This window comes from Acipenser ruthenus, chromosome 6 (genome assembly GCF_902713425.1).
Source record: "Acipenser ruthenus chromosome 6, fAciRut3.2 maternal haplotype, whole genome shotgun sequence".
Classification (NCBI taxonomy): domain Eukaryota; kingdom Metazoa; phylum Chordata; class Actinopteri; order Acipenseriformes; family Acipenseridae; genus Acipenser; species Acipenser ruthenus.
In genome coordinates, this window is record NC_081194.1 from 26,460,771 (window position 1) to 26,482,646 (window position 21,876).

At 37.1% G+C, this 21,876-nt stretch overlaps 1 protein-coding gene across 2 annotated transcripts in view; it reads left to right on the forward strand.

Moving 5' to 3' along the window:
- Window positions 1–795: 795 nt before the first annotated feature.
- LOC117411053 (glycerophosphocholine phosphodiesterase GPCPD1-like) overlaps window positions 796–21,876 on the forward strand; it is a 31,015-nt gene continuing 9,934 nt past the window's right edge. Inside the window, exons 1-11 of one of the 2 annotated variants that reach the window (XM_034018098.3) lie at window positions 796–946; window positions 13,982–14,066; window positions 14,699–14,789; window positions 15,314–15,398; window positions 17,020–17,095; window positions 17,961–18,002; window positions 18,673–18,796; window positions 18,894–19,137; window positions 19,398–19,560; window positions 20,717–20,849; window positions 21,346–21,400. In XM_034018098.3, the coding sequence (XP_033873989.2) occupies window positions 14,018–14,066; window positions 14,699–14,789; window positions 15,314–15,398; window positions 17,020–17,095; window positions 17,961–18,002; window positions 18,673–18,796; window positions 18,894–19,137; window positions 19,398–19,560; window positions 20,717–20,849; window positions 21,346–21,400 (1,062 nt within the window). In that variant the 5' untranslated portion in view covers window positions 796–946; window positions 13,982–14,017. Of the gene's footprint in view, window positions 947–1,171; window positions 1,196–13,981; window positions 14,067–14,698; window positions 14,790–15,313; window positions 15,399–17,019; window positions 17,096–17,960; window positions 18,003–18,672; window positions 18,797–18,893; window positions 19,138–19,397; window positions 19,561–20,716; window positions 20,850–21,345; window positions 21,401–21,876 lie in introns of those variants that run through there. The other variant, XM_034018097.3, reaches the window with a different exon arrangement.

The window sequence follows — 21,876 nt, forward strand, 5'->3', positions numbered from 1 at the left end:
ATATCACTGTCCTGGTCACAAAAGCAAAGTTTGTGGGGAATAATAGCCATTTTCTATACTTTTGAGGCATAAGCAATTAGGAAATAACACTTACTACCCAGGAACCAAAAAAAATAATAATAATTGTTACACGGTGTTATATATGTGAGAAAGATCACTAGTGGTGTATTATGTTTAGGATGAAAACCTGATTGATATGGAACAAAAATGTATTCTCAGTAATACTTCAACAGTGGCAACAATTTCTTAACTATAAGAGAAAACATATTCTACAAAGTGTGTGGAGAGTATTTAAAGTATAAGGGCTGAAAACACCAACAATCAAAAGCCGTAAGTATAAACCAATGCTAATCAAAAAGGATTGTACCTAAAGTATACATTATTTTTAAGGCATGTGCGATATTAACTTCTAAAACAATTAACATGTAACATACTTTTGTGAAAGAATATGAATCTCCGACGCACTGTTGTTTATTAAATTCAGCAGAAAAAAACCAAAATAAACAAAAAAAAAACCATCATGTTTGGGGTGATGAATGTGACAGTTAAAAGGAATACCAAGCAATAAATAATACTAAACAAGTTTTCATTTTTTTTTTAGTTAGTATTCTTTATTTTGGTAACTGTAACACTGAATGATCTTCAGTCTAGAAATCGTACCACCACAGTGTGGTACTGCAGGTTTAGCTACTTACGTAAGTAATTGTGACCAAGGCCATTTTTCTATGGGACCACGTGTTACCTTGTAACAAAAACAAAACCATGCGTTTAGAGAATTTCTGGTTATCCAATCAAAACGCAAGCAGGACTTCTGGTACAAACCATCAGGCACTTGTGACGGACATCCTGTTTAAAAAGCCGACAGTTTATAATATCTGTGGCTACTGGCACTAAGGAATCAAATAAGGTGTAGTTTTAATCGAATGTTTGTAATGCTTCTAGAAAGGTAAGCCATTAATTGTATTGAATTGTAATAACGATTTCAGTTCATCGTTCAATTTGAGTTTCTATAATGATGCGGCAAACTAGTATACAGCAGTACACTCAAATCTGGTTCTAGGCGGTTTAAACTGCCGAGATGTAGCGAATGGGTCTTGTTCTAAACATTTAGTGTTTTTTTCAAGGAAGTTATATCTATGTCTAAGTTTTCGTTATTTCCATGTTATATTTTATTAATTTTTTAAACGTTGGAAAGGTGGGAAATCGATTTTCTTTATTTATTATTATTATGTATTTCTTAACAAGACACCCTTATCCAGGGCGACTTAGAATTGTTACAAGATCGGTAACAAATTGCATATTATTTATTTTAAGAACGTGTATTAAATTAGCTACATTTGTTTTAATGACGTTTAAAATTAAAGTAGTCGCCAGTGGTGCTCTGTACTGTGTGTTTGAAACGGGAAAAAAGCAATAAATTATATTTAGTTTCCGTTATTTTATACCTATTCAGTTCTTTGGTCACAAAACCTTTTTTTTTCAGTCAGCTTGCCCAGTGTGGCAGTGACTCTGTCTCTACTGGATTTTGTTTTAGTTTGCTGTAGGTTATCTTATAATTAACACTTTAGCCGGTGTTGTGAAATATCCTGCACCTGGGGATTTCGCTTTCTTTCAATTTACTTGCACTCGCAGCTACGGAAGAGCCCTAGGGCCAGACAAGAAAATTCGATATTCTACATACGACCAGAGACTGGAACAAGCGGCGCTCGGAACTCCTCAAATTCACTGCAGTCGGGTTGTAAAAGTCTAAACTGTCTTTTCTAGTATACATTCCTTTTCCCCACATATGTTTATGTAATCATATCTGTTTATAAACAGCTAAATATTTGAATAAGCGTGTTTTTACATGATCAATAATGAATATACATTTCCCTTTAGGCAATATGCAGTTTTTAATTAAGGCTGTTTTATCAATACAAAGCATTTTGCCCCAACATCAATTCATCTTTTTTATACAGCATAGACAAATGTCTCTTTGAAACAATGCCTACGTTTGGAGCAATGCAAATGATTCATATCTTACGTTTTATAACGACGTCACCAAGTTGTCAGTGTCTTTAGTGTATGAAGTACGAATTTCAAAGGTAACTTAATTTTTTATATATGTGTGTGTACACATGTCTTGGGGGAAAAAAATGTTTTGAACCAATACGTTTTACACACCTGCCCTCACCCGCAACGTAATAGTTACTTATGGCTGGCCTGTCTGTTAAAGAACGCCTTGGAAACTATGAAATTCTTGGGGCAATGCGTTATTCATATAGAAATGACAGCTGCAATGAACCAGTTGGTGACGTCATTTCAATAGTTAATACAACTACGTAAATCGCATTGTCCCAAACCTTTAACTACACGAGTCTGTTACGAAACATGTCGCTTTAGCCTCAATAATTAGTGTCTGGTGTTGAGAAACGTTTTCTGAAACTTCGTGCTTACGTTTTCTTCAGTGAGTGATTCTTCAAAGTTTTATTTTGAAAAACTGTCATTCGGACAGCCATTTCTGTCGGATTTTCCACCTGTTTTTTTATATACAATTTAAGGGTGCTTTTACATGTGAACCACCTTAAAAGCAACCAAATTTGAATGAAAGTTGACCGAGTTGGTGACGTTTTTTTTTAGTAGCATGGCATGAAAGAGCAGGCTACATGAAGTATATAGATATACAACGGCAGAGTGAAAGCTGCATCAAGACGAAATTGCACTGACGGGGCACTAAATCAATGCAATAATAATAATTATGAATTTTCATACTTTAATTGTGTGGTGTAGTTTGTAAGTCGTTGCTCAATGATTGTGCCCTCATGGGGCTGGATTGTCTTTGTCTGTGAGCATTTTGATTGATTAAAAGATGCACATTACTCTAATTTGTAATATTTATAGTGATGGATTAATTGTGTGGTATAGTTTTAGACATTTCGCCCTGTTTTAGTCCAGTCCGGGCAGTGTTAAGATTGAAAAATGAACTAGTGAATCAAGGCCTTCTGTTAGATTATAAAAAAATAAATATATAAAAACACAGAGAAAATAAAAATGACAAACTAATCTCATGCAATTCTCAATTACAATGTGTAAACATTTAGACGACCTGGGTTATGGACTGCAATAATATTTTGACTGTCCTGTTTATGTACATGCATTAATGATCCGCAAATGCGATGTCCATTTTGTGGAGTTTGCGAATCTCAACTGTTTTTCCTGAGATATAGGTCCTACAATATGATACACTTGGCATTTATTCCAGGGGAAGGCATTTTTATATAGAAAAGCCAGCCTTAATGGAGTACCTCTGTAGGGCATGTTTTTCTTATTGGATTTCACGCAGCTTTTGATAAAGCAGGGTTGCCCTGGGTGGCAGAATGAAGTGCACAATGGCTATAATATTTGGCATCACCTGTCTTTCAAGGGTTAACATCAAATGACACTAATTTTAACTTCTCTTGTATTTGGTAGCACAGGAGGGTGTGTGCAGTGCTGATTAGCCCATTCTTTGGCTCCCTCCACCTTTTTTTTTTTTTTTTTTTCTCTCTAGGGCAGTGCGGTTCCCAACAAACTAAAAAAAATGCTTCCTCGCATTGGCAAGTCCAATTTCACAAGGCAAATAATCTTCGGCAGAACGTAGCGCCTGACGCTGTATTACACTAGTTGCCGCGTGTGACGTGTTTAGCCTGGTGACTAAATCGCATCACATGCCAAAACTCGCTGCACATTCGAAGCAACCCCATGTGGTTCATCCCGCTGTGGGAGGTATCAGCAATGGGTCACTGGATAAAAACAGGGTCTTTGAACAGGAAAGCGAGTGAAAATGAAGCAAGTGGCAGTGGAGTACAGAGGCAGCTCGTCTTAATTGAGAAACACATTTAAGCACAGTTAAGCATGTATATATTAAATACATTTAAGGTCACAAAGGTGCTTGTGACATTATAAAAGATCCCAAAAAAGAGACATTCAATTGTTAAGGATGGCAGAATAACACTAGGACTGGAGATTTTGAAAAAAAGATGGTAACGAACGAGACAAGGAGTCAGTAAAATGGCAGGCAGTGCTATGAACAAGCTATTGTTGGCTATGTTTCCTTCTTTCAGCTAGAGGCAAAGTTTCATCTCTTTTAATGGGCGTACAACTGTCAATTTCTTGCCATGACATGACAAGCTGCCTTGTTTTTTTTTTTTAATTAATGATTTTGTGATCTTGTATTTGTGTCTTTTTTATAGTGAATGTTCCACGCTATAATAAGATCCAAAATGGAAAAGTACCTATATAGTAACAGTATCCTGGGAGACAGTCAGCATGGTTTTAGGAAAGGGAGATCGTGTTTAACCTGCTTAACTTTTCTGAGACATCGACAGTGGATAACTGCAAAGCATATCACATGGTTTATTTAGATTTCCAGGAAGCTTTTGACAAAGTCCCACATAAAAGATTAATTCTCAAACTGAACTCGGTAAGGATTCAAGGAAATTCATGCACATGGATTGGGGAGTGGTTAACATGTAGAAAACAGAAAGTACTGATTAGAGGAGAAACCTCCAAATGGAGCGAGGTAACCAGTGGAGTACCACAGGGATCACTATACGGTCCTCTGCTATTCCTAATTTACATTCATGACTTAGATTCTGGTATAGTAAGCAAACTTGTTAAATTTGCAGATGACACAAAAATAGGAGTGGCGGCAAACACTGTTGCCAGAGTTCCCACGCGTCCTGGAAAACCTGGAAAATTACAAACTAGTCTTCCAGGCCTGGAAAATGCATGGAAAATGAGAAAAAAAATAAAATGTCCAGGAAAACTGTGTCCTGGAAAAATCATGTAAGATTACAGATGCCATAGTAACTTGAACGAATAAGCAGTTGCATCAATTCAAAACATATTTGGGCATACTGTAGCTTGTATTAACACATGGCGGCAACATCAGAGTCCAGGGAAGGTCCATTCAGTGCAGGTTGAAAGCATCAATAACTGCGCCGCTTGACCGCGCTCTCGGTTCAACTCGTTGAGGACAGAAACTGCGATGTGGTGAGAAGTAAGACAATTTGTGTCGCTAACATTATGCATTGAGACTGGTTGTTATGTTTAATTGCAATTACTTTGTTGTATGTTATAATCTAGCTGGAATCAAATTTAGTAATGATAGCAAGCTACCGAGCTAGTCAACATGTTGGCGTGAGAGATGGTGCGTGAGTGTGATCCTGATGCTGTGGTAATCTTTGCTCAGAAAGATAGGCTACTGGTAGCTAGCGAATCTTGTTGTTGGGAAACAATATGCAGCATGAAAGTAGCTGTTGTGCAGTGCTTCCTCATTGATGGATTCATGCTCACTTCGGGTAATGCATTGAGAATGAGAGCGGACTTGCAGTCACGCGTGTGTGTACGCGCACACACATGTGTATCAACATGTGAAGTCTCTTATCGAAAACTCAAAACTCTGTGTGAATGCACCTGTGAGTGTCTGTACACTGTGCTTGTGTTACTGTATTTCTGTGTGCATTCGTGCCTAACGTGTATCTCCTATGTGTAGTCTCTTTTCAAAAACTCAAACCTCTGTGTGAATGATGAGTGCTTGTACTGTCTGTGTGTGTGTGTGCGCGCACCCAACGTGTATCTCCATGTAGTCTCTTATCAAAAACTCCAAACTCTGTATGAATGCACCTTTTGAGTGTTTGTGCACTGTGCTTTGTGTATACTGTGTGTGTTTGCGCACATGCACGCATGCATAACATGTATCTCCATGTGTAGTCTCTTATCAAAAAATCCAAAATCTTTGTGATTGCACCTATGAGTGCTTACTGTCTTTGTGTGCGTGCACTTTTGGTTGTGTGTGTGGATCTCCATAGGTAGGCTGGTCTCTTTTCTCAGTATGTGACTGAAGGGTGTGTGCACGTGCAGCTGACTCATCCTGACATTGACTGTGTAGTTCAATGAAGCTAGAACCTAAACCCTCATTTGATATGATAGCTTGAGTAATAAAAATCCCTCAGTAGGCAACTTTGTGTATGGGTTACAATTTTCATTGGTTTGATATGATACAGAGCTCTCACTCCCAAGTTGGAATTAATTTAGAGCTCTATATCTATGGTGGCTCTTTGCTAATCGTTACATTCATTAGACGCTTTTCAATCTCAGTTGCAAAAGTGATTTAATGCTTTGTGTTTTATTATTAAAGGAGTGAGTGAGGAGGTCAGGATGTCAGGAAGGCAGTGAAAGTTTGAAGTGGAGTGGAAAGAGCCTCTTCAGGGACTGGATAGGGGAAGTATCAGGAGATGTGCTCAGGGCATATTTCAAGTTTTGTAGGAAATTCTTTGATGTCGGTAATATGGCACCTCGGCACTCGAGCCGTGCATGAGGCCAAGGACATCTGAAAGTGGCAGGACAGTTACAAAATGAGCCTTGCATGACACATTTTATGAGAAGGCCATCTGAGACGGCAGTTGAGGCAAGTGGCAGTCAGGGAGGAAGCACAGGACCACAAACGGCCAATGCAGAGGAGGAAAGTGTCAATCAGGGAGGAAGCAGAGCAGGACTACAAACATCAAATGCAGGTGCCGGTGAGGGAACAAGCTCGGGACCACAACAGTCTTCCTCAGTTTCAACTTTTTTTTCGAACGAAGCTGTACTTGAAGCAGAGATCCGCTGGATTATCAAAATTGTGATGTCACACTACTCCTTCAATTCATGCACAGATGTGGCTGACATTTTTGGAAAAATGTTTCCAGACAGTGAAATTGCAAGGAAATGTTCGTGTGGTGCAACGAAAGCAGCCTACCTTGTATGTTTTGGTTTCTCACCATATTTCAAAGAGAAGCTAATCAAGGACATAAGAATGTCAAAGTGCTACGTTGTCTTTTGATGAATGCCTAAACAAAGTTTCAGGCATTCATTAAATGCCTAAAACTTTTTGTTTACGACTGTAAGTCGCCCTGGATAAGGGCATCTGCTTAGAAATAAATAATAATAATAATAAAAGTAACACAGACAGAACAGATGGATGTGGTCGTTTGATACTGGAGTGAGGATGAGTGTAAGGTTGTGGTGCATTATCTTGAGTTTTTGGGACACACTCAAGCAGAGCGGCTCCTTGAGAAAATCAAAATAAGTTTCTCTCCTCTTGATCCAAAGAAGCTCCTTCAAATCTCCATGGATGGCCCAAAGGTCAACTGGAAGTTTCTGCGAATATTTGAAGAGGAAAGAAGACAAGTCTACCACATCTTCTCAACCTGGGAAGAGGTGGTCTTTATGTTGTTCATGGCAGTTTTCAACAGGGTGAGAGAGACTGATTGAAAACTGGGAGAAACACTGAGAGCCCTGTGGCAGCTCTTTCACGACACACCGGCCAGAAGAGACGACTTTGCTGACTTGATGAAAACAACAACATTTCCTCAGAAGTTTTGTGCCCACAGATGGGTGGAAGATCTGCAAGTTGCAGAGCGTGCAATTGAGATATGGCCAGCTGTACTCAAGTATATTGACAGCCACAAGAAACTTCCTAAAAGCAAAGTTCCAACCTCAGTGTCCTACACTTTGATGAAAGAGGCAGCTGCTGACCCACTCTTCGAGGCAAAACTGCATTTTTTTGCATTTGTTGCAAGACAGCTGAAACCATTTCTGGAAACCTTTCAGACAGATGAACCAATGGTGCCCTTTTTGGCAGAAGATCTGCAGTCTGCTCTGATGAGCCTGCAGTCTTGCTTCATCAAGAAAGACGTCCTGGAGAACACAGACAGTCCTCCAGATGCTCAAACTTGACCCACTGGACAAAACACTATGTACCAATCAAACAGCTTGAAGTCGACTTTGCCACCAAACAAGCTCTGGATAAAGCATCACAGAAACTTCAAGCAAATGCACTGAGGGGACAAGAGTTCAAGAAGGAATGCATCACCTTCCTCACGACAACCAGCAAAAAGCTGCTGGAGAGAAGCCCTCTGATGTATCCTGCGGTAAGACTCCTGAGCTCCTTTGACCCAGTGGCCATGGTAACTGAGGAGAAAAGTTCAATATTCAAATTTGAAAAACTCTTGCAACTCCTTCTCAATGCAAAATGGTGCACCGCTCCACAGTGTGACCAGCTCCTCCGAGTACAAACACTTCCTCTGATCCAGCACAACAAGGCTGAATTTCTGGATTTTGTCCACAAAAGTGATTCCTGCAGGGTTGATTAATTCCTTGGGAGATTTGTAAGTGGCAGAGCAGAGTATGAGAATCTCTGGGATTTGCTGAAGTGCCTTTTCACTCTCTCACATGGGCAAGCAGCAGTTGAAAGAGAATACTCTGTTAATAAAGACATGCTGGTTGAGAACCTAAAGGAGAGGACTCTTATTTCACTCCGCTTGGTCCAGGATTCTCTGGCTGGACGTCCCATGGAAGATGCCATTCCAAAGGCCCTTGTCCAACATGCCAAGGCGGCAAGGATGAGATATGTACAGTACCTAGAGAATGAGAAGAAGAAAAAAGTTGCAACAGAGAATGACAGGAAAAGAAAGGAGCTAATGTCTGACAGCGAAGAGGCAGAAGATTATCAACAGCATTGAAATAATGCAGAGAGGGGCGGATGAAATGGCAGAAAAGGCAGAGAAGAAGCAAGATTTCGCACTACTCTCGAAGTCAAACGCCTACCGGAAGAGTGTCAGGTGGCAGCTCTGGACCAGAGTCTTGCACAGTTAAAAGAGAAAGTGAAACAATTGAAGTAAAGAGACTAAAAGGTGTTTTGTTTTTGACCGAGAAATAGCTGTATAAATATGTTGTATTGAGTGACTGAAAGTGAATAAAGTATTCCATATCTGTCCTAAAGTACTTATGTTGGTTGTTTCATTTCAGTTCAAGTTATGACATTGGATGTGCTTTTCATGTTTCTACTATTCTCCACTCCTTGTTCTGGAGAGGTGCAGTGTGTGCAAGATTTTGTCTCTGACAAAGGTTGTCTTGCTGATTTAATTGATCAGGTGTGTTAATGGTGGGCTGTATAGAGAGCCTGCACACACTGCAGCTCTTCAAGACATGAAGTGAAGAATACTAACCTAATGAAAAGTCTGGGTGGAAGAGATTAAAGTAGCCTAATAAAGAAACAAGATGATCAATATTGAAGTTTAGAAACATGAACACAAGCCTATTAGTAAATCTTTAGATATTAAAGTAGTAAAGAAAAGGGAGAGGGTCAATATTGCTGTTTTAAAATGGGTTCATTGATAGGTTTAGAGATTGATTAGCAGGGATTGTGTAGGGACAGTCCATAGCCTGGAGCTGTTGCCCTGTAAGCAAGCACCAGGGTCTTGAATCTGATGCACCCTGCCACCGGAGGCCAGTGGAGAGTGCAGAGGAGAGGTGTGGCATGACAATGAGGTACCTGCTGAGCCTGTGTGGCAGCCAATCATTGATAGTAATTGCGTGTTTCGCCACTCGGTGAGTAATGTCTCCCTATTTATCATAAAATGTCATTGGAAATGTCCTGGAAAATTATTTCTTGAAAAGACTGGGAACCCTGTGTTGCAGCAGCAAAGGTAATTCAAAATGATCTAGAAAGAGTGCAAAGAAGAGCGACCAGGATTATTCTGGGTTTAAAAGGCATGTCATATGCAGACAGGCTTAAAGAATTGAGTCTATTCAGGCTTTAAAAAAAAATTAAAAATTACTATGCGGCTATCTGATTCAAGCATTCAAAATTCTGAAAGGTATTGACATTGTCAACCCAAAGGACTTTTTTCGACCTGAAAAAAGAAACCAGGACCAGGGGTCACAAATGGAGATTAGATAAAGGGGCATTCAGAACAGAAAATAGGAGACATTTTTTTACACAGAGGATTGTGAGGGTATGGAACCAACTCCCCAGTAATATTGTTGAAGGATCCCAGGGTGTCTGCTTTAAGAAGCTGCTTAATGAGATTCTGGGATCAATAAGCCACTGACAACCAAACGAGCAAGGTGGGCCGAATGGCCTCCTCCTCGTTTTGTAAACTTTCTTATGTACTTAATCACTTGTAGAATTAAATAATACATGGTTTTAAGTTTCTGATTTCTGAATTGATTATAAAAATTTGTATCTGCAATTCTGTAAGTTGTGTGTTTACAGTGCTAATGTTGCTTTTTTTAACACAGCGACTGCAGTCTATTTGAATGCATTATATATATTTTTTGTATTTGGTGGTTTTTAGGGTTAATTTGTTATGTCAATGCAATTGCTTTTTTGGGGAACCCCAACTGCCTTTACTTTGGTATCAAATTGCTGTAATACTTTGTGTAGCCTAGCGTGCTAATTTACAAACACAACATTGGAAACCAGTATTAACTATTGTAATGCTAACTGGGTTGGGGGAATATGCTGTTCCAACTGAATCATTGTTGGGGTCCCACAACTGGTTACATTTGGGAGAAACCACATAACATCTCATAATAGTTGGTATCTCTTGCCTAGTATGGTGGGGTAACATGTTAAAACAATACAACTGCCTGTTAGTAATCTCTAGTTATGAACATGCAAAATATTCCCTTTACATTGCACAGCATGCTACCTCATAATGGTTCATAAACAACTCCTACATGTTAATGTGAATAACTCAATTTAGACATCGCTGAATTTACTCCATAGCATCAAGACTTTCATGGGATGCAACATCATTCTTTAAGTTTGTTTGTATATAGGAGTTATAAACCATTGTATTTTGCAAGCTAGGGTACACAAAGTATTATAGCAGTTTGATACCAAAATAGTTTCCCAAAAAGTAATTGCATTGACACACCAAATTAACCCTAAAACCAACAAATACAAAATAAGCTGAAGTACTTTCTCATTTAATGCTAACCCCATAATATATGTAATATGTGGCATTCCCTCAGAATAAAAGAATGGGGAAGTCTAAGAAAGGGTAAAACAGCACAGCACACACCTTCCAGTGCTACCAAATACAAAATAAGTTGAATTGGTGTCTCATTTAATGTAAATCCTTGAAAGACAGAGGGTACTAAATATTAGGCTATAGCTGTATACCATAATAATAATAATAATAATAATAATAAAACGGGATTCAACTACAACAGATTACTTTACGTCAAAATAATGCACTAAAGCTATTTTGATTCAAACCATTGTGCTTTGAAAAGTTAGTAACGATCTGTATTTAGGTCAGTAAAAGGAGTCTTGTGTAATACGTATTTTTTTTATATTTTTGCCTACTGGTTAAACAAAAACCAGCACTCGTTTAAAATGTTATCTGGTTTTTTTTTTTAATTTTTATGTTACCGTAGAATAAAAATGGCACACAGCGATTACATGTTCTTATTCCAGTCTCCCTGTCGTCTGTCTCATAGCAGCAAGTGAAGTGAAAGAAACCAAGGAGGTGTTCTGAAGGGTGGGATGCAAAGATTCCACAGGATGCAGGATATTTCACAACACCGGGAAAAGGTTCTAAACGTGTTCCAGTATTCATTTTTACTACGGATTCTTCTTCGTACCAGAAAAATAAATTAACCCCTTCTCTGCTGAGACTCCTGCTGCAATAATTGTGTGATTTTGGGAGATGTCATTAGCAAAATCACCTGAAAGTTGGTTACTTATTCCCGGTTCGTTATGCTTGGTATAGTTGACAAAGCAGCGTGTCTTTTTCTGTGTGTTTTAAATAGCTTGAAATTAACCTAATAATTTGATTAGGTTAATTTGATGTAAATTTTCCAATCCCATTTTGGCGACAGAGGTTATGCAAGATTTACTTTTTATAATGACAGTGGACATTTCCTAAGAGAACACTTCGCCTAAGGAACATCCTTGTGGTGAAACAGATTTTTCCCATTATAAAATGCTCCGGCTAAAGGAACAGGAACTTCACTTAAAAGAACACCTTCTTGCCACCGATAGCGATTTGTTCACAACGGATTACTGTTTTGTAAAAAAGCGACTTGTCATCGCGAGAGTGTCTTGAGGGACACTGATTGGTTTATTAAATCTTTCCAGAACCGCCATCATATCATTGAATTGTTTTATATTTTAATTTCCACAAGTGCACCTCACTGCTACAAAATGGCATGTAAACAAACTGCAAAATGCACCTCTGTTTCTCTTGCTACACAAAGTTGGAAATTGTTCAAGCTCTTTAAATATATAAAACTTGAATCGGACACAATTAAGTCACTGAACAGTTTGGTGTTTCCCATTCTGGTGAGTTGCTTCACCAGTCTGTGAAATACTGTGCTTGTCTTATATATTGCTGCTGTATTTTTGTAATGTGTGTAGGGGTGCTGTGTTAATTTATTTTGACAGTTATTTAGGTTTATTAACATTAAGTTAACCCTAAGTAACAGCCTTTATTTTTGCCTTGCCATTGTGATAGACCAAAACACACCCGGCAGCTAATTTCATAGTACATAGAGATTTAAGCTTTTTGAACTGCCAGGTTCGGACACACTGGAGGAAGTGTGAAGTACTGTGACTTGTGAGAATTATTTATTTCAAACTGGCTACGGTACCTTTGTTTTTTAATTAATGCTTTAGTTATGCATTCATTTTTGTCTGGGGGGGAAAAAACACACGTTTAAAAAAAAAAAAAAAAAAAAAAACGTGCTCGGTTTGGATAACTGCATCGCATGAAAAGAAAATACAGCTCAAGTGTGTGAAAAAAATGTTTGTACTTACTCCCCAAACGCCTGTTACCATACAGGGATGTCGGTAAAATTCAATTTTATAAAAATGAGCACAGCATTAACATTGTTAAAGTGGTTAAGGTATGTAAGGCTTCTGTTTAACTTTGCAAGTAGCGTACAGTTACATTGTAGATAAATGCCGTTTCATTGTGCTTTAAACAAGTCATAAATGGTTGTTTTGTGATTTTATATTGAAGTTCAGTAAGACCATTAATGTAGCATTATGGATTTTGGTAACGGTAAAATATTTCTTTATGTAAGGACTGGGAATCGCCGACCCACATAAGTGTAATCCTGTTTAACTGTATAGCTAAATATTTATGAAAAAACGGCCATACAAGTAAGCGTGTTAAAGTGGGACTTAATACAACTACTACTAATAATAATGTAATATCAGAACTACCAATATATGCTTACTGATACTATCTTTTTATGGAGCGCTCACTGCAAACGAATGGGTTCAGTCTTTTTTTTTTTTTTTTTAATTCTCTTTTAATCGCTGAAATCCTTTACCCTCCTGTCTGGATCAGCAGGAATCCTGTAGAAGGAAACTTTATTTCTGTCCAGAACAAAAGAATCGGGCACTACTGTAATGTTACCGCGCTAGGCATTTTGGTCATCATCCACAGTAATGCTGACTGTGAAAGAGTATTCAGCTTGGGGACCAAAAACAAAACCCAACACAGAGCCAGCCTGAGCACAGACATGCTAAGTTCACTGGTAACACACAAAATCATGATGTCAGCGAAGCAGCAAGTGTCACACACAAACTTTTAGTGACGCCTTGCTCAGGAAAGCCAAGTCAGCCACCTATGAAGCTAAACATTCAAGATCTGAAAGTGCAGTTTGACCTCTTGGATTCCTTTCTGTTCCAAAACTCACTTTGTGGATAGCAATTACATTTGGTGCTGACTCGGTGACTATTTACAAGTTTTTTTTCTTTTTTTGAAAGTGCTTTGTTTCTCTGTTTTAGAAGCTTATACATTTCAATTTGTTATGTTTTGACAGTAAATAAAATACAAACATACTACAAAAATGGCTATTTTCTGTACTTGAAATAATTCAGTTGGTATAAATTAAAAAGGTTTCATCTTTACTAAAGTAAACAATTAAATTTAAACTGAAACAATCATAGCTATTTTTTTTTTTTTTTTTTTTTTTACTGAAAAATTCATACTCAAAACTCGCCAGAGTGTAGCATTTAGCTGTTTTATACCCTAAAACAATTCTGGGGGTGCATTATGTTTTACTATGCTATTTTTTGTTGCACAATTGGATTAATTTGTTGTAGAGGCTATATATTGCTGTAAAATATTAAACCGGAATAATTAAAGGTATTCTTAATTTGTTTGTTTTACAGGTGATCTCAGTCCATATTTGCTTGACATCTTCGACCATGGCTTGTACTCGGGTCACTTTTCAAGTGAGGGGAACAACCTCTCCAGGTAAGGCGGGCTACATAATCTAAAGAGAAAAGCTTCAAAGGCTGTAATAGAAAATAACTTGCGGTGCGCCATGCATTGTTAAAGTGAAATGTGTAGTGTGAATTTACTTTATTTTAAAGAAACGGTGAAAGTTGTAGATCAGAAAACTACTGTATGTACTTTGTTACATTTCCTCAATATAGTTTCCTAAAATGTAAGTCTACTATTAAGGACATTATGCTGCTTGCACTTTCATAACATGAATGAATCTATATTCACTATTTTTTTTTTTTTTTTGTGTGTATGGTTAAGCCAAGAAAACTATTTATTTGCTGTTGAACAACTGCACGATTCAGAGAGGTGGCGGCAGGACATTTACAAAAGAGAACTCGCATGACTCGGTGCCGGATTGCACAGTCAGATTTGTATTGATTTTAGACAGACTCAATCATGCTGTATTCCAGAACAGACAGGTTTCAGAATATAGAGGGTATTGCACCATTCATTTTAATAGGGATTTGGTAGGGAGCCGAAGACCATACTGAATTAGACAGAATGCTGGTATGTGGAAGGACTGGATTAGTCTAGGCCTAGCCTACGTTATACAAGGACTGTCCTCAATAGGGTTAACTTTTCTTAATATTTTTCCCCAGGTGAATTTTTAGCAGTTTGTGGCAGCTGTGGGGATCTCGGAAGCTGGCTTCCAAATAAAGCTGTGCTCCTAGAGCAAGATACAAATGATTGGTAAGCAAAACATAACATTTTTGTTCCGTTATCAGAAATAGTTTTAGATGTTTATTTGAATAGTGACCTATTTAAATCAACCCAGAATAGAAGCTTTAATGTTTGTGTGAACGATCGCACCACTCACAGGTTCGTGCCCCTTTAAAATTACGACCCAGCACAGAAAAATTGAGTTTTAAATATGACAAATGAAATTGCAAACTGTTTATTTGTCATGTTATTTGTATTTTGAAATGGAACCAAATTAAAGTAACTGCACCTGTTTCTAAACAGTCAGATGTGCCCTAGTGTTAACCACCAAATATTAATGAAAAAAAAAAGGATTTTATCCCTGATGTGTTAATCAAATCAAACTGGGTTTCTCCACAATTATTCCATGAGTTATATACTTAAATTACTGAATTGGGGTCTATTATCAACTGTAAAATTAACTAAGCACTGCAAAATAGTGCATGTTACAGTAGTAAAAACTCTATGTATTGTTGAAAAATAAAAATCTAAATCTAATCTTTCAACTTCAACAGCACACTGTGGAAAAAAGCAGTCGCTGTTCCAAGAGGGGCACCTTCAAACTATCGTTATTTTAAAGGCTTTTTTCTGACATCGAAGGTGAGATGCCCCATTAATAAAATGATTGTGTTCTTATTCCTGTTTAATTTAAGATGCCAACATTACACTGACACTATCTGACAATGTTGCATGCTCATTGCAAATAGAAAAAAACCTAAACGTAAACTTTTTGACATGAAGCACAATGATCTTCAAGTAAAACTATTGGAATGCTAGTTTTATAATAAAGGCTTGTTATTGATCTGATGTGTGAAATTTGAAATCTGTTATGTCAGTGCATTTGTTTTGAGCAACATGTGGAAAATAATAATTGAGTATATAGTTTGATTATTTTATTTATTTTTAAACCTGTACAATTCAGATTCATCTAATAAAGATGTTACTTTTGTATGTGACCCTTGAAGAGTCTAGGTGGTTCCTGAATAAAATCCCAAACTAGGTTACTACTTTTACCCAGTCCCACAATCCCTGTTTACTGGAATATGTGCATTAAATGTAACCAGAGAATGTCAATGTATTTCTTATGCTAATCACTGCATTTGCAGTTAAAATGCTGTTTCATATTTAAAATATATATTTGTATCCATCTAATAGTTTCAGCAACAAGTCTGTATCTGGTTTAGAAGCATACAAGAAATCAAGACTGTTGAAAAGCATATTTTTCGGGTATACAAGAGCCAATCTAATGCAATATACCTGAGGCAAATGTTTTTTTTCTTGGATTCTATGCCTTTTGGAGTTGTATGTTGGCCACTAATCTGCATCTGAAAATGTATTGACTTTTTTTTTATAAATGTTATATAAATAACCCTCTTCTGCCAATACACAGATATATTTTCCTGTCCAGTGGGGGATTCAAATTAAAGTGTAAAAGGGTCCTATATTGACACTTGTGTTCAATATAGAAATGATGTGCACCGCACAGGTTGGCTGATTTTGAATTGTACTTATGACTTTTGATACTGAAGCGCTGCGACGTTTTTATTTATTTACTGAAGTCTGCAGTAATTAAGCTTCATATGCAATCAACTTTTCAGAAGGAGGCCTTGATAAGTTTTACAGCTCTTGGTTGCAATCATAGGAAACCAGATTCCCATCCTCCTCTGAAACCTGCTCTCCTTTTCCCTCCCCTCCTGTGTTGCTTTGTGATCCAAACATAGATGCCCCTGCTACTACCTGCAGTTGTTACAGATTACAAATATCCACTTCAAGCTCAGGAATAACTCTGGAAGGAGAACTAAATAGGAAATGCCTATAAAAATGGAAAAGCATGATGAGAAGCAGTTTCTTTTTAATGGCACAATAACTAATTGACCTTTTTACTGAAATTATAATAATGTAATTGTTCACTTGGATGATGGTGTAGCTAGTTGGCATGGCGCATGTACTGGTCAGTTTCACCTACCTTTCCACTGGCATTTAAATGGGTCAATTTTCATATTGAAATGTTGACTAAAGCAAGAATTAAATTAATTTAATACAAAAATCTGATTTGCTTGATTTTAATGCAATTTTCAGGTCTCAACCTTTCTCTGCTCCCCACAACTGAGGTATTTGTGAATACAGCAGTTGAAATTATTTTGTTTGGATACTATATTATGCTAAAAATGACAAAGGTATGCCAAAATGCTTTTATTAATATTTAATGTTGGAATTGCAGAATGCAGGTGATCCATGTCCAGTCATAGTCAATAAGTGGGAGACCCATCAACATCCACGAGCATTGAATCCTTCAGGTATAAAGATGACCGGTTTTGTTAAAGGTGTATAATAAGCGACTCCTGATTTTATCCCTATATTTAAAACCGGTTCCCCATTGAGCATACCTTTTGTAAAGTAAACTGTTAAAGAAAAACATCCAGATGTTGTGAGTGGTTTGAATAAAGCAACCAGTTCAAGCATGTTCCAATCAACTTTATCGCCCTTAAATTTTAAATAAAACCTTCAACCATAGGACTTTTTTTTTTCTTTTTTCTATATACAGAATGTTGCCTACATATACAAGAATGGGTCTATGACCAACAGACAGATGTTCAATTTAAGATAAAGGGTGTGCACAATGTCCCCTTTTCTGATCTGCTTTTGTGTAATTTTGGAGCATTCCACCAGTACTGTATTTAAATATTCGTAACTGAAGCCATCATTAAGAGTAAGAAAAGTAAGTGTAGTGTGCGTCAAGGTATCAGTCTTGAGGGGCACTGATGGTTCCAGGGAATCTGTTAACTCGTCAACCTTTTTATTTTTGCTTCCCCCCCCTCCCCCTTGGGTTTCAGAAATGATGGCTTCGGTTATGAAATCCGTAACTAATATCTAATCTTATAAACGGTACTTTTGAGCTTATCGTGTGTTGGGTTGAAAGGTATTTCTTTAATTAAAAAAAGTGAAACAACCTTATCTGCATGTTATGCCTTATAAGAAGAAATGTAATCTACTCCTTATCTGAAACTTAATTTGCAAAGTTTCTGTGAAACGTCATTTTAAACTAGTTGACTTTGTCACCCATGAAATGTTCTTGGGGAATTTTTACAATGACATACTGGTACACTGTTTTTTTTTTTTTTAAAAAGTGACTCCTCTAATGCCTGTATTCGTACATTCTAGAACCAGAGCTGCTTGTTGATGATGGCGAGTTTGGTTTTTATAGTAAGTAATTGTTGTCTTGCTCACAATTCATTGTCATATCAGGATTCAGAATGTTGTATAGGCTGGTCATTTTAATATTTGATTGATACAGAACTAGAGCTAAATATAATTGGGGCTTCTGATTTTCGGTTTTAACCGATTAAAACACCCCGATACAAAAAAAAAAAAAATGAAATCGGTGGATAGCCAGTAAATACCGGAAAAACTGTGGAAATGGTTAATCCATTCATGTTGACTTTACCCTATTCCCATTAAAAAATAAAACCGACTACAACAATAATAGTAAATATATTTCCCAGTGCTGCTGGGCAATGTCCCACCTTCCTGACTTGAATCTTTCATTGATTTGTTCTCAATACTTTTAAACCTGCCCTAACTACTGAGTGACAGCACATTCCTGCATTTCTATTGGAGACTCCGCTTGCAAGATTTAAAACGAGATTACAATCAGGATGGAGGCTTGATAGCGGGATTTCAAGCTGTATTAGTCAAGATACATAGGATTTAAAACAGAATTGTGGCGAAATGTACAACAATGCTACACACAAAAACCCCAGAAGAATGTGCCCTACATATAATGTATCTTTAATAATGGCTAATACTTGTATGGACTGTTCTTTTGCAGTTATTAGTCTTTTTTTTTTTTTTTTTTTTTTTTTTTTATATGTAGATGACCATGAATGTGTAGATTCAGGATGGTTAACATTTCAGACTGAAATTCGCCTGCGACTTCATTACTCTGAAAAGCCTCCAGTATCAATTTCAAAAAAGAAGTTTAAGAAATCCAGGTTTAGGTAAGTTGAACCATTCCATATCCTCCCCACCCACGGCTGTTTTACTGCTCTGATTTTAGTAATAATCACACTTGCCAATGTCACAAAACTACGTTAGGGTGAAGCTGACATTGGAGGGTTGTGAAGATGATGATGATGATGATGATGAAGAGAAACTGTCTCCTTCCTCCTGGCACAAAATGGCAACCACTCTGGGAATCTCTTTAATCGGCAATGGTGATTATAAGTCCCGCCACTCCCAGCCGGATTTTGGTTATGCTTTAGACCCCAACCTTTGGACTGAGTACAGCATTCATACCATGGATCCAGATAACTTGGAATTGACATTTGAGTTTTTTGAGGTACATGTGTATTCTGTCTTTTCATTTTTTTTGTGTTCTCAGATATTTTCAGAAATCTGTTTATTAGCAAATAAATACACTGGAATTGCTGATATTCAGAGGCCAGCCGCTACCATATTTGTGCAGACATTTTTGTTAATCATGGCATTTTTTAAAGTTTCAAACAATTTGATTAAAACTGTAAATTGTGTGCTTCAAGAGCAAATGGTTTATATTGACTCTAGCTTGATTTTGTAATTTTTTAACTTTTTGATTCTCAGGAAGATTTGAGTGAGACAGTAGTTCAGGGAGACACAGTGCCAGGCCATGTGGGAACTGCTTGCCTGTTATCTTCTACTTTTGTGGACACTGGTAAAAACACTGGATTTGTCATACTTCCCATCATGGCTAGGAACTCCAGACAGACGATTGGAAAAGTGAGAGGTATAATTCTTACTATTGGCATTTTTCCCAACCCACTGCATCATGTGAATACAAGCATTTTTACAAAAATCACAAACCACTGGTATGAATGATTCCAAAATTATTTCTCTTGCAGCAAAACAGAATTTGCAAAAATGGTAAAACTTTAATTCTATTTAAAGAAAACATGAATATTCTTAAGCTTAAATACAGACCTGCTACCTCTACGCATTTTGCGTATCCGCTACGCATTTTGAGTTGGTAATACGCGGGTTTGCTTTTATCAGAGATGATACGCAATAATACGTAATCCATATTTCACTCATCGTCTATGATGTTGCCTGTAGTTGGTGAAAGTGTTGCATCTAATATCGGGGTCGACCTTAGGGCAAGGCAAGCAAGATAGATTAACCAATCAGTCTGCTAAGAAATAAATAATAATAAACCAATCAGGTTTTGAGTTTTGTTACGTGATAGAATAACCAATTTGCTTTTGAGTTTAGTTGACGATCCAACCTCTGTTTAAAAAAATAAAAAGTAAGTTATCATGGGTAGACTGACAGAAATTCCTACCACCCAGTTTCTTTGTATAATCACTGCCATTCTACTGTAGCCTATCAGGCTTTGTTGAGCTGACTCGCTTGTGTTTCAACTGCCAGTTTCGGACACACTGGAGGGAGTGTGAAGTACTGTGACTTGTGAGGAAATTTATTTATTTCAAACTGGCTACGGTACCTTTGTTTTTTAATTAATGCATTAGTTATGCATTTATTTTTGCCTGGGGAAAAAACCCCACTTGCGTTAAAAAGAAAAAAAAAAAAAATGGCGAGGGAGTAAGTTCAAACATTTATTATAATATAGTACAATATTTAAGTTTAATATTCTGTTTTTGGCTCGTTATGCCGTTTTTCACAAACGCCTGTTACCATACAGGGATGTCAATAAAATTCATTTTTATAAAATTGAGCACAGCATTAACATTGTTAATATGGTTAAGGTATGTAAGGCTTCTGTATACTTTGCAAGTAGCGTACAGTTACATTGTAGATAAATGCCGTTTCATTGTGCTTTAAACAAGTCATAAACGGCTGGTTTAAAACCCATTTGGCAGCTTGAGAGGCTATATTCATGTGATGGGTATACTCAATTGTAAAATCTGCTTTTTGTTTTCTTCTAGTTGACTACATTGTAATAAGACCAATTGAAGGTCAGATATGTGATATGAGTACTTCATTTACCAAGTACTGGAAAAAACGAACTGCTTTGGATGTGGGTCATAGGGGAGCAGGAAGCTCCTCACATATGGACAGGTAGATTTAGCTTTTATTTAGATGTGTCTATAAAATACATCCTCTAATTAAAAATAGTTGTTAGACACTAACCTTAGTAAGTGACTTGGATTTCTCAATGGAATTGTTTGAATAGCATTTGTTCATGGATGGCTATTGGGTAAATTGCAGCCATTAATACTGTATTCTCTGCACCCCTTATTTTGCAAGTGAGCATTTTCTTCATTTTAACAAGTCTCAAGCTATAACACTATTGATGAGCCTTCTCATTTTGTCCGTCTACATGAATTAAGTGCCTCATTCTGTTAAGCAGACACTTTACATGGGATTTGGCATCTTGCTTTATTAAGTGTGGGTCTGGTGATGATAGCTAATTTATTTACACTGAAATGAGAAGTCGAAAGCTAATTCAGGATAAGAAAAAAAAAAATTGTAGACAATGCCTAGGAAAAGTTCAAAGTGTAATATAAAAGAAGGTATGCATGTGCATAATATAGTTTTGTTTGGTTTTCTTTAGATATGCTAAAGTCAGGGAGAATACAATTGCTTCCTTCAAAAGTGCCGCAAGTCATGTAAGTATCTACTGTAGATTTGTGTGGGGGAATATAATTATTTTTTTTGGAATATTTTAGGGTTCTCCTGTAATAATTGGACATTGGTATAAAATTCAGGTTTTGCTACTGTGATACAGTATTGTTGCATGCATCCCCATAAAAAAAAAAAAAAAAAACTGTATTAGCTTGCAATCCACTACATTTACTTCTATATTTTATAAACCATTTAAGTTGGCAACTTCATATTTCAGTGTTGTGAGTACAGCCTAACAGCACCCTTCGCTTTGACCTGTAACCTAAGGTGGCTGGCATGTTGAATATACACAACCCAACATTATTAAAAAAAAAAATTAACATTTCTACTGTACCTGGACTAGTAATTTTGGCGGGGGGCGGGGGGGGTGGGATGGGAATAAAAATCTCACCTTTCTCTCTCACACTATTTTTGGTAATACCTTTTGGGTAATTTTGGGTTTCCATGTAGTGGTGTTTTA